At 42.6% G+C, this 12,341-nt stretch overlaps 1 protein-coding gene across 1 annotated transcript in view; it reads left to right on the plus strand.

Annotated features, from left to right (window-relative positions):
* The first annotated feature begins 5,346 nt into the window (after positions 1-5,346).
* NTF3 (neurotrophin 3) overlaps positions 5,347-12,341 on the plus strand; it is a 56,458-nt gene continuing 49,463 nt past the window's right edge. The window contains exon 1 of the mRNA XM_027665955.1: positions 5,347-5,504. Within this exon, the coding sequence (XP_027521756.1) occupies positions 5,487-5,504 (18 nt within the window). The 5' untranslated portion in view covers positions 5,347-5,486. The remainder of the gene's footprint in view (positions 5,505-12,341) is intronic.

Genomic DNA, 12,341 nt, shown 5'->3' on the forward strand with positions numbered 1-12,341 from the left:
CATGGGAAAGATGGGCTGAGACAGATTACCTAGACCTTGCCTTGCCTCAGTGCAGGATCAATTACAGCCTTGTGGATCCTGACAGTTTTCTTTACTCTGTTGGGGTGGACCTTCAATAAGGCAACCAGATCTGGAGCTTGGGTCTGCTTTTTCCTCATGTCTAACTTGACTAAATCGTGCTGCAACTTCTTCTCCCAGTGGTTCAGGATGTGATCTTCTCTCTTGCAGATGCAAAATTGCTCAAAGTATTCAATCATAACACCTTGCAAGTTCTCTCATCTTTGATAAGCAATTCCAATTTTCATTTTTCATCATATTGTGTGTTTTAAACTATATTTAATCATGTTAATACATCATTTAATCATTGCTTCTGTCATTTTCCAGGTCTTCTCTGATTTGACTATGATAAGAGCTGGATCCTGCATCCCAGTTGACATCTTACCAAAGTGCTTTATGCATCTCTTTATATGTCCCAGATTGGAATTTTTCTTCCTCACAAAAGAATGGTGCTGTTACTGGGAGTAACATTAAAAACTGAACCATTAAAAACTGAAGGCACCTTTTCCCAGTTCCAGAATAAATATTGGAAATAAACTTCTTCATACAGCTTTAATTTGATTTTTTTCCTTAGGATTCTTTTTACAGATATTTATGGAAGTTCTAGTTTGGTAATCATAACAAATGAGTAGGGGTTGCAAAAGTATGCTTATGGTTACAAGGAATAGATTTCACTTCTCAAAATGTTGCCTATCATCAACTAACTTTGTCCTCCTGCAGCAATTCTGGATTGCTCCTGCAGTAAAGATCGTCTCCGAAAAAAATTAGATACCATCAGAAAAAGGCAAATAAGTAAGTAAAAAATATAAATAAGTCCAAAATATGTGCTAAGCTAATAAATGATGTAGCACATTAGTAGTAGAGAGATTTGTAATCATCCATAAATCTAATCCAAAACCACAGCTATATATTGGCAAGTGTAAGTCCCCTCTTGTATATTACTTAATATATGGCTTTATTTTGGTATAGGAGTACAGATCCCTACATTCCAAGCAACAGGGAAGCTTTGAAATATATTGAAAATATATTGAAATATATTGAAATGTATGAAAAATATTTGTAAAACACTTAAAAATTTGGAGTGAATACTGCTGTGTTGTGTATGTAAAACTGCTGTGTGATGTATGTATGCAAAACATTTCTCACAAAAAAGTACTAGTAGTTGTAATTAGTAGATGCAAAATAGTCTGTTGCTTATTATTTTAATTAACTCTATTTTAAAAATCCCATCTAATCTCACTTTGCTCATTCTCTGTCAAGGAAATAGGTTTGCAGGTGAACTGCATAAAAGCTAACTGTAAAATGTCTTGTTTCAGGAAGAGGTCTAAAGAGTAATGGCTTTTAGGGTGTGACTGTCATTCCTGCTTATTTACATGCATTTTTCCCGTCCTACCTCTTGGCATGGCCACAGCTCTGGGTACCTGTTTGCCCCTGTGTCATCCTTGATCTACCATGCTAATTGTTATGAGCTGTTGTAATTATTTTGAGAATTTAGCAGATTATGTTTTTCGAGAAAGAGGAAAAACTGCAGAAGATAACTTCCAAGAAATCCATGTCAGAACCAAGTTTGACCATGTTTGTGAATCCTGCTTGGAATTTTTATTTAATTTTTCTCACTTGTCTAGCCTGGGTGCAAGGAAAACCCAAATGTGAGTATATATGATGGCTCAAGAGAGGACTGAGAGGGGACCTCATCCATGTGTGTCAGTGTCTGCAGGGAGGGGACAGAGGATGGACCAGGCTCTGCTCGGGGGTGCCCAGCAATGGGACAAGAGGCCACGGGCAGGAACTGATGCCCAGGAAGTTCCAGCTGGACATGAGGAAGAACTTCTTTGCTGTGCAGTGAGCGAGCACTGAACAGATTGCCCAGAGAGAATGTGGAGTCTCCCTCCCTGGGGATATTCCGGAGCCATCTGAACACAACCCTGTGCAATGTGCTCTGGGATGACCCTGCTGGAGCAGGGAGGTGGCACTACACGACCCTCTGTGGACCCTTCCAACATTCCCTTTCCTGTGATTCTGGGATTCTATATAGAAGCCCAATGCCAATGAGGTTTCAGAAATTCTTTCAGCTCTGAAACGGCACCATTTGTAGTCTTAAAACAATATTAACATAATGTTTAAATAAATATTTTCTAAAATAACCTATTCTTTTCTACCACCATTTCTACCACCATAAAACCATACTTGAATTCATTTTTACTTTTAACAAAGCATTTGTAGCACATTTCAAGTAAGAAATCTTTTCTAGAGATGCTGTCAGACCCTTCAATAAATTCTGGAAACCTGAATGAAAGCGATTTTGACACTGGAAAGGTGAACATCCTCCTGTATTGAAGATCTAAGACAAAATGTTCAGAGTTAATCTTCTGCTTCTACTTCTTCTTCTTCTTTGCCTTTACTTCAAAACTACCCTCTTATGAAGGGAGGACCATGTGGGTGGAACATATTTCCATCTCAGGTGTGTTTGTTGATGGATAGAAAACCACCATAGGAACTGCTCAAACTTGCTGAGGTTCATATAGTGTCCCTACAGTCATTTCCCCTTTCGGGATCTATTTGGAATTTCAACCACAAAGTGGTGCTGTTGCAAAAGCTAAACATTATGACACACCCCCCCTGCTTTTAGAATGGCCCAAGGCATGCATTAAACCCAATAAAATTTTTATCTATTTGCATACTCACATGCATATCTTCCCTATAAATATTCAATTTTTTATCATCAAACACGATCACAGTAGTATCTGTTAATGCATAGAGAAAAATACATGTCTTCAAAGTATATATAATATCACATGTTTTGAAGTCTGATCAAGTGCCTAATTAATCAGATCAATGCCTACTAATTATTCCAATTAAAAGTACCAGAATTCAAAGATGACTTTCCACAGCATGCTCTGAGCAATATTTCAGATTCTTCAAGGCAGAACAGAGCCTTGTTCTTGTTCAAAGTAACATATTTTTTTATTTATTTTGCCATGTCAGAACCTCAGACCCAAGGGCAACAGATGAAATGAGGTGACCATTTGGGAGCTTGATTGCTTCTCATAAAAAATTCAGAAACATGTTTAAAGCATAAAAGAAATCCATTTCTGCTAAGGGTAAGCATTAGGAAAAAACAACCCCACCCCCAGAATAATGGATGAAAAGGTAAAAATATGTAGAAAGAAGCAACTTCTGAACAACAGAAACATCTGTAGAAGAAAGGTTAGAAAACTTGAAGGACCAAACATGTCTCCATTTTCTATAGCTGTGAAAACACCCTGCCTACAATGCTTTTTGCAGTGCACACGTATTTGGCAAGATTAAGGTGTCACGTCTCAAATTACAAGGCCTCTGATTGCCCACAAATTCAGGCACAGGGCAAAACCCCTCCACTTGTGCTCTGATAGGTTTGCCTCCCACCAAAGGTAGGCAGCCCCTCTGCTCAAGACATTTGCTTCTAGACTTCTCCTTTTGCTTCTTTTTTTTTAACCGGGCTTGCTGCAAATGTGAAGTTCCCGCGCAAGGGTTGCCTTCACATGCTTAACCCTTTGCCTGTCTCCAGAGGAACGTTCACCAGCCACAGGAAAGTTCTTCTATTCCTAGCACTGTTTGTCTACTTCAGGAGATTAAAAGCTGAGTCACATTTTAGGCATTTCTCAGATCTGACTGCAGTACCAGGGCTGGGTGGGGGACTCACAGGATTTAATTCTAGTTCCCTCCTCTTAGCTGAAAAAGTTCTAAATAGGATGAAAACAGCATTTAGGTACAGGGTGAATACAAAACCCATTGATTCTAGAGTTATTCAAAGTTTGAGTGGTTTTTTGATTGGCAGAGCAGCAAGTTTTAGTAGAGAATTCTTAGAAGACAGTGGTGGAAGATGACTCTTTCCTTCTCAGCAGCCAAAGGGAACAAGTGATTCAGGCAGAATTTATGAGATGGATACAAATTGTAAAGTCCCCTAGAGAGTATAATTTTATGGCTGGAAAAATTCAGGTAAAGAGCAACAACAACCAACATCATCCATATTTCAATCTATGGTGGAAAATATTTCAACAAAACTGTGACGACTCTCTAGGTAGATTGAAATGTCTTAAAGAAGATGGTACAATGCTTTGGCAGAATGAGAGGGCCAATCATCTTTATAGAGGGAGGGGAGAAAGGAAAAATTCTTTAGTTAAACAGCAAAGGAAAAAACTCCATTAGCTAGTAAAGGAAGCGTTCTTTAAGGAAACAATCTGGCAACCCTTAAGATTTAAAGTGTTTTATCACATCTTATATGACCACGTTCTTTTGGTTATGACTTGCTCAATTATGTCTGAATCAAACAGAAGATGACTTAAGCATGTAAATTTAGAGGGAGACTTTGAGGCATGCAGCTAAATTTATCAGCCATCTCTGTGAGTGATCACTCTAAATAAAAAGTTTGAAAAACCAGTCGCTGCTGGTTGCTGATGAACTTTCCATGTTTTTGGCACTTCCCATCCTTTACTTAATGGACTAATCTGCAAGTCAAAACAGGAGGAATGGACACAAATACATCCTAAAGCCTGTCCTTAACAGTGGATATTTCTTGCAACACTTATTTTTGTGTCATGGTGGGTGACTTCATTGACAGAAATGCTGAGCAAAGAAATAAATTTGTCTAAGATTCACAAATGATAAAAAGAAAAAAAAAAAGAAAATAAAAAGAGGAACCAGAGCGAGAAAGCTTATGGCATTCTAGTTCCGTGTCTCTATTTCACCTGTTTTACATGTCCTATAATGACTTCTGAATATGGGTAAGAATAGTAACACATGCTGGCAATTTGAGCAAAATGTGTGCATGTGTGTCAGTGTGCATGTGGGAGACAGAGAGAGCGTGGGGGAGAGGGGGGTGGGGGCGGGGGGAGTGCATGGACCATTAGAGTGCAAACACAGAGACATTCCTGCAATAAAATACTCATCTTCTGAGAATTGCAGCCTGGAAGAGATGGTTATGATTTAACAAAAGAATTCTCTAAAATGTTCCCTGGTGCTAATACTGTTCTTAATAATATGAAAAGATTTTGCCAGGAAGAGGAATAAGAACGTCAATCAGATTAAAAAAAAAAAAGGAGAAGAAAATAGATACAAGATGTTTTTTTTAGGGGAAAAATGACCTTTACGACAGTTTTATCATTTTCAAAAAAATGCCCTATTCTCTGAATTTCCCCAGCCAGGCGAGGTAGGTAGAGAAAGCAGAGTGTGGCAATAAAGGGGTTAATCCACGGAGCACAGAGCCATCTGGCTGAGCTGGTTTGTTATAATCGAGCAGATTATGTTCACGGGACTCAGAGTTTAAGGCTCCTCTCCCATAGAGCAACTCTGCACAACCCAAGCAGACCAACTTTGGGACTTTGAATGAACGTATTTACATCCACCTTTCTCTTCATGTCGACTTTTCTGGAAACATTCACACGGATGCCATGGTTACTCCTACCACGGTAAGGGAAATTTGACGTTTTCTAATAGGGTCCTAAGAGGGCGGGGAGGGGAGGGGGGGAGAGGGTTTTTTTAAAGAAGTATAATGGGGAGGAGGTGGGGGTCTTGTAAGCAGTAGATCTGTCCCACATGTTGCCTTTCCCATTGTGCCTCCTCCTTCCCCCACCCCTACTTGCCCTACAGTTTAGTCCTGAGGTTCCCCTCTCCTGCGGCTCCTCACACTGTTGTTCGGGTCCCTGGCAAGAAAACAGCAGAGGAGAAATACAAGGTGCTAAAGGAGTCTGAATTAAGAGGCAAAAGCAAAGGAGACTCTTGTTTTTAAGAGGGAAATGAGCAAGTTCAGATATAACAAAAGGCGTTGAAAGTCTTGACCGTGGGTTTGCAAGAACCAGCCTCAGTACGTAGCACGCTCGCCCTCCGGCAAAGTTAGAGCCCCTGACAAGCAAAGTCAAAATTCCCAATTTCTAGACCTCGTCTGTCTCAGGTAACCAGCTTCACTGGAGTTCTCTTTTTTTTGTGTGTGTGAGTGCCAGACACTGGAAACCCTATTCATGACCTCTGAATCAATCCTCATTCTCCTCAAACCCAAACACTAAATTCTCTGCGAGGAACTGGAGATCAAAAGACTCCCTGCACATCTGTGTCTAGGTGGAAAAGAAACACTCAGTCTGTGCTAGGATGGCAGGGAAACTATTCCTACGCTGCAGGTTCCAGCGTTTGCTAAGTTCCTTCTAGGAATGCAGCACACAACTAATCAACGTAGACGCACATATAGAGAGCAAAATAGAAAGCTGTTTCTCATCTAAACAGCTGAAATGCAGCTTAGAGCGTCAGTTACTGGCGAGTCCTCATGGAGACACCAAACTGCTCTTAGCCAAGAGGGGAAAAAGTCCTTGAATGGTTCAGATAGTTTTCTGATCAGTTCTTAATCCTTCATTAAAATAAACGGGAAAGCTCTGTGTTGGTCCTATCTCTGAACTATAAATATGCAGTATCTGGAGAGATGGATATTTTGGATTGAATAAGGCTGCTATGTGCACATTCTCTGGTTCCTATATTGCAAAACCAGTTATTTAGAGATGACTCTGTGAGTGTGAGGGGGGTTGCTTCTCTCCCCTCCCCCCTTTTTAAATAGACAGGGATGTGTGTTATATGGTCCAGGCAATTGTTATGAGCTACAACCTTTCAGAAAGCACTCTTTGCTCTCAGGCTTGTGTGATTTGTTGCATGAGGAGTGGAAATGGTATTTAAAGTTTTGCCTTTACATTGTGCCTTCAGGAAAATATCCAGACAAATAGGAGAGACATTCTCAGGCACAGAAATACCTGATCTGTGCAAGCCTGTAAGTGGAGGAGTGGTGCAAGAAACATCTAAAAATGGGATGTAAGAAAAAGGAAAATCTAATAATAATTAAAAAAAAAAAAAAAAAAGGGCAAAAAAAGCCTTGCTTTGTGTCAAAGCAGACAAAAGCAGCAGAGAATGGAAGGGAGTTCAGCATGGTTCCAGCTGCTAGTAGTAAAAAGACTGGTCTTAGATTCACGTGTCAGTACCAGGAGCTCTGTGTGTGAGTGTGGTGGGGGGAGGAAAACTAGGCATGATTGCAGGTGGTGGACCCAAAACACGGGGAGAAGAGGATGGACCAGCAGAGCCAGGAGGAGAGTGCTTTGTGGAGAAGGGTGCTGTATGTTGAGGCACGCAAAACACGTAGGTTTCGGAGGTTTTGTTTGGTTTGTTCTGTTGTGGGTTGTTTGGTTTTTTCTTTTTTTTTTTCTCAGGGAAAGAAAAATGAAATTTTACATATAAAGTATTATATATCAGGAATAAGGTGCTCTGTATTATTGTTGTGCATCAGGGTGATAAGGGCAGGTGAACTGTGCAAAGTTGGTCAACTCAAAAAGGAAACTGCTGCAAGTCAACTGAAAAAAGAGGATCTTTGTGGGTGGAAAAAAGTGTAGAAGCTCAGAAGGGGAAGTAACACTTGAGAGAGATGGCAAAAGGTACAGACTGGAGGCTGGATGAGGATATGAAAGGGACAAACAAGGGTGCCAGGGTCTGCAAGGGGGAGGTTGGGTATGGAGTGGGAGTGGAGGGAGAAAGGTGAAAGCGCAGGGCACAAAGGATGTTTGGAGGAGGAATTAAAATGTGAACTATTGGCTATTTGGAGAGAGGTGTGGAAAATAATCGGCTACATGATGCTCGTGGGGGGCGTCAAAAGGAGACACCTTTGATTCTGTCAAGAAATAGATACGAGGATGTATTTACAAGGAAGGTGCTATGAAAGGGGAGGCTTGCATGGTGGTGGAAACATGTGCTGAGAACAGGAATGCAGAGGAAAAAATGAGCTGGATGGAGATAGGGTGATATGAGGGGAAAGGGATATAGGGTCCCATAAGTATGAGAAGGGGTAGCTGATTAGAGAAATTTCAGATGAGGTTGGAAACCTGCTGGAGTGTGCTGACTGAATACAAGGGAGAGACGGAACTGAAGAAAAAACCATGGGAAGGTGCTGTGAAGAATTCAAGAGAGTGGAAATCATAAGGGCAGGGTGAACAAGAATATAAAGACGTTGCAGGTGTTGAGAAGAATGAGAATGGGGAAAAAGTAAGGAGTGTAGGAGGCATGAATGAGGAAGAAATGAAGAGCTGGGTTTTCTGTAAAGATGCCTGGTTTAGAGGAGGCACAGGGCAAAAGAGTAGAGGGTGAGAGGAAATTTAGGATTGTATTGCTTAGTAGGCAAAGAGAGGAAATAATGCCATGGTGCAGTAGTGGTTTGGTCAGCAGAACAGAGGATGCCTCCTGACTGGGCAGGTGGAGTAAAACAGGGAAAGAACTGGCAATATGTTACAGGGAAATCATTTGAGGCCAAAAATGGTGAGTAAGGAATAATGTGAAGACTGAAGACTGTGGGAGGAGCAGAACACATACACACACAAAAAAATAAAAGAGCAGTTTTCTGTTACAACAGACGTAGCAAATGTGTTTATATCTCTGTGGTAGGTACTGGTTAAGCGAAACAACAGGAGGGAATGGAACAAATGTGCTCGTGGAGAGAAATGACTAAAGATATCAAGGAGTGGGAGGAGAAGGAATGGGAGGGAAAACTACCTGGAGGGCTGTATAAGCCACATGGCTGTTCTAAGGTCAGAAGTAAAGTGTGAAGTTTGTGAGGAGGAGAGTGGAGTTGGGAGATGTAGAGCATGAAGTGGAAGTGAATGGGAATGACAGTTCATGTTACAAGGGGTGAGAAGCTCAGCGTAGGTCGACACACAATGGTGTGTAAGGGAGGAAGGTACCTGTCAGCCCGTGCCTGCTCGCGAGGGCTGTGGAAAGAAAGGTGAAAGGAGTGAAAAGTTGTGCCTGATAAGAGAGATCTGTGCCCACAGCATGCTCTGAATAAATGAGGGAAGCACAGGTGAGGATTGCAGACCTGGGTGTGGGGCCTGGGAGAAGGAAAACCGCTTATGGGGGAGGGAAGAGTGATGAGGAGTGAGAAAAAGTTTATGATGGTTTAAGCCATCTGTAGTTATCTGCCTCTTAGTTTAAGGCAGGCTGAGTGTGCAAGGGGCCCTACGCACATGCAGAATGAGAGCAGACTGGGAGTTCAGTGCAAGGGGAGAGAAAGCAAGAGGCACAGGTAAATCCATACAGTCATTGACAATAAGTGCATGGATATATGGGATGCTGGTTCTGTGTGAGGGTCGGGGACACTTATGCCCAGTGAGTGTTGTGCTTGTGCGACTGGTGGAGTTGCAGAGGCGAGCACGAGATGAGAACAACGCAGGAAGAAGCTGAAACCCTTTAGGGGTGTGTAAGTGTCCTGGAGTGCTGCAAGGGCCTTGAAGCTGCAAACACCCACCCAGGAAGCCATGCTGGGGGGTAAGATGGCTTTCAGAGGCTGACTGGAGGATCACGTGTCCACTGCGCTTGTGGCACAACGCTCCGTGTCGAAATCAGTTATGTAAGGCACAGCACAGAGGTGAGTTTCGTGAGTGCTAAGAAAGCAATGTTTGCATTTAGAAGGAGGGTAGGGAAAGATGACTAACAGAGAAAATGGTTTGGTGCGTGGGTAGCACCGAACGTGTGCTAGAGGTACTTACCTTCTGCTTGACTTGCACAGTAAGCAGACGCTCCTTCAGAGATTTTTTTTTTTGCAGGTTTTTTTTTGTGAAAAACTGCTGAATAATCCTGAGAAAATCCTAGTATGTCTAACTACAACATTTAAACCAGCTTCATTTTGAAGCATATTAATATAGCTTATTTTTGTGAGTTAAAACTTCAGTGCTGCTGGCACAAAAAGGCAGGAGGATTTCTCTGGGACAAGTTAACAGGGCTACTAGGTAGTTAAAAAGGTTCTTGGATGAACAACCATTGGGTTGAAGTGCACATAAGGACTACAGATGTCAGTCAAAGGAAACAGGACTAGCTTTATCCATGGCTTGAAGCAGTGCAGTTTGTTGAAGGTTGAAAACATAGGATACATCTTGGGTGTGAGAGAGAAACACTAAGAACTTCTTTCCCTTCAAAACAAATGCATCTGTTCTTCAAAAGTGTTCTACGAACATCTTCAAATTGTCCAGCTTGCCTAAGGCTTCAGTGTCTTCTTAAGTACTGCCCTACACTGGGTAGGAAAGTGCTCATTTCCACCATAGCTGGTCACAAGATTGTGAGTAATCCTGGGAGACTTGCACTGGAAGAAGTCAGACCGATCACAAAGAACCTCTAAGCTTAAAAGTTGAAGCCTCTGAGCCCAGACCTTGCATACCATCAGTCACATGGATCATGGTTCATGGGTCCCTTTCCTGTTTATTCCAAGGATCCATTCCTGCTGAAAAAGATAAGCAGGCTGTAAAATAATAGACAATTAGTGTTTGTGTAGCCATGGGTTGTGTGGGGAACCCATTGTCCTAGTTTTTTTTCACTTGTTTCCCACTGTGGAGTCCAGCTCAAGCTCTCCAGCTGGATAGTTTTCCTGGCAGTGCTTGCAGCTGGTTGTTGTCTGCAAAAAGCACCTTTCTCCTCTGGTGGGAGTGAACTTCCCATCATGGCAGGCTGAAGGTGGAAGAACAGTGGAGCATTTGTCCATGAGGGGGAGATGCAGTCCCAGACACTGGGATTCAACTTGGATGAACCACAGACCACAGCCTGCTCAGCCCACTGCCACCAGTGTGACCCAGGGTGATGGCCTGGCCTCTGGGAAAATAAAAACCAAACCATGGCATCAACCTGCCAGCTGGCTGAGAAGAGGGAAAGGGACTGATGGCTACAATTCCTTCTGGATTGTTGCAGGAAGGGGATCAAAGCGAGAGCAACTGATCTGTGTGTGGGGTGTTTGTGCCTGCCTGGACTCCTTCACAGCCACGACACAGCCAGAGAAATCTGTTTGCAAGGGCTGGGACATCTGGGTGTCCCTGCAGATGTTTGCTGGTGCAGGGCCATGTGTGTGTGTCCCCTGGTGGTGACTGGGAGTGGACAGTGGAAAGCAGAGTGGCGTGGGCAGGGATGACAGAGGTGGATGGCAGCTGTTCCTGTGTGGGAGAGTGTTCGTGCATCTGTCGTTGGGGGATGTGGGGATAAGGCACTTTCCGAGGGGACAGATGGGACGTTCGTGTGAGGAGAGAAGCCATAAGGGTGGATGTGGAGTGGTTTCAAGGTTGTGCAATGAGTGCTAGAGGGAATACACACAGCTACGTTCCTGATCGTATCATGCCCACAGGGGAAAGGGACTCCCCCACAGAAAGCCTCAAGGAAGATTATACTTCCCTTAAAAGAAATACCACACTCAAGCATCCACTTCAGTTAAGTCTCCTTTCTTCACATTGTCCAAGTAAACTAAGCAAGGTGGCCCTCTCCTTCAGGGCAGCAAGCATTTGAAAGGTCAGAGCAGGACCATACACTCCTCCCTCTCTTATCTTTCTCTGCCTCTCTCTTCTCTTCACCTTTTCACGCACAGGCAAAAGTGTCTTTCCCAATTTGGCTTCTAAACTGGTGTTCAAAATTTCCATCTGAGGGAATGTGTGATGAAGATGTGTGTGAATGAGGATGCTGGTGTGTTGGGGAAGATTGTGCGTCTGAACATGTTGAAACAAAGTTTGTTGGGGGTTACCTGTGGCTCAGAGAAGTAATGCACTGGTTGCATTTCAATGCACATGGAAAGGATAACAGAGTATTCCATGTCTCCATCAGGCAGTGCTGGGAAACCAGTGTACATGGCTTGTTGCCAGTCTGCTGGTACTTCAGAAGGAGTCACCACTTCCTAACCATGTAAATATACAGATTCTGTAGAACAAGGTCCTTCTGTGTTATCTATATCAAACCCACGCCAGAGGTGATGGAAACACTGTTGGGGAATTGCATCCTACAAGGAAAGATTTGCAGCACTCCTCCAACATTTCCTGGGCTTCCACTGTGCATGTTACCCATAATGGAACCACTGCAATAAATGGGCTTCTTCTCAGTTGCTCTTTCACTCCTTCCAGCAATAAATTCCTTTATTTTGAGTTTGCCCCTGCTATAGATCTTCCATGTTTTATCTTACATTAGCTGAGTTAGCATGTGAGAAAGTGTTAATCTAGTTAATTCAAAAATATGTATTTCTAGGCAATGCCCTACAAAAATTCACCCACATTTGCCAGAAGTCTAAATCGATATAGTCAGAGGTAACTGGCAGTGAACTGTAGAGTTAGAGAAGGAAGAAGTACTTTGTGCTCTATGTGAACTTTTAAAGGCTTGTCTATGCTCTGAAGTGAATTCAGGTTGTGAGTATGAAATTTAAACCCAACAGCTGCTTCTGAATAGCTCTGTGGTTAGACAAGTTCTAAGATAGCATCCTCTCCTGTGGC

The sequence above is a fragment of the Corapipo altera genome, unplaced genomic scaffold (genome assembly GCF_003945725.1).
Source record: "Corapipo altera isolate COAL_440 unplaced genomic scaffold, ASM394572v1 249, whole genome shotgun sequence".
Classification (NCBI taxonomy): domain Eukaryota; kingdom Metazoa; phylum Chordata; class Aves; order Passeriformes; family Pipridae; genus Corapipo; species Corapipo altera.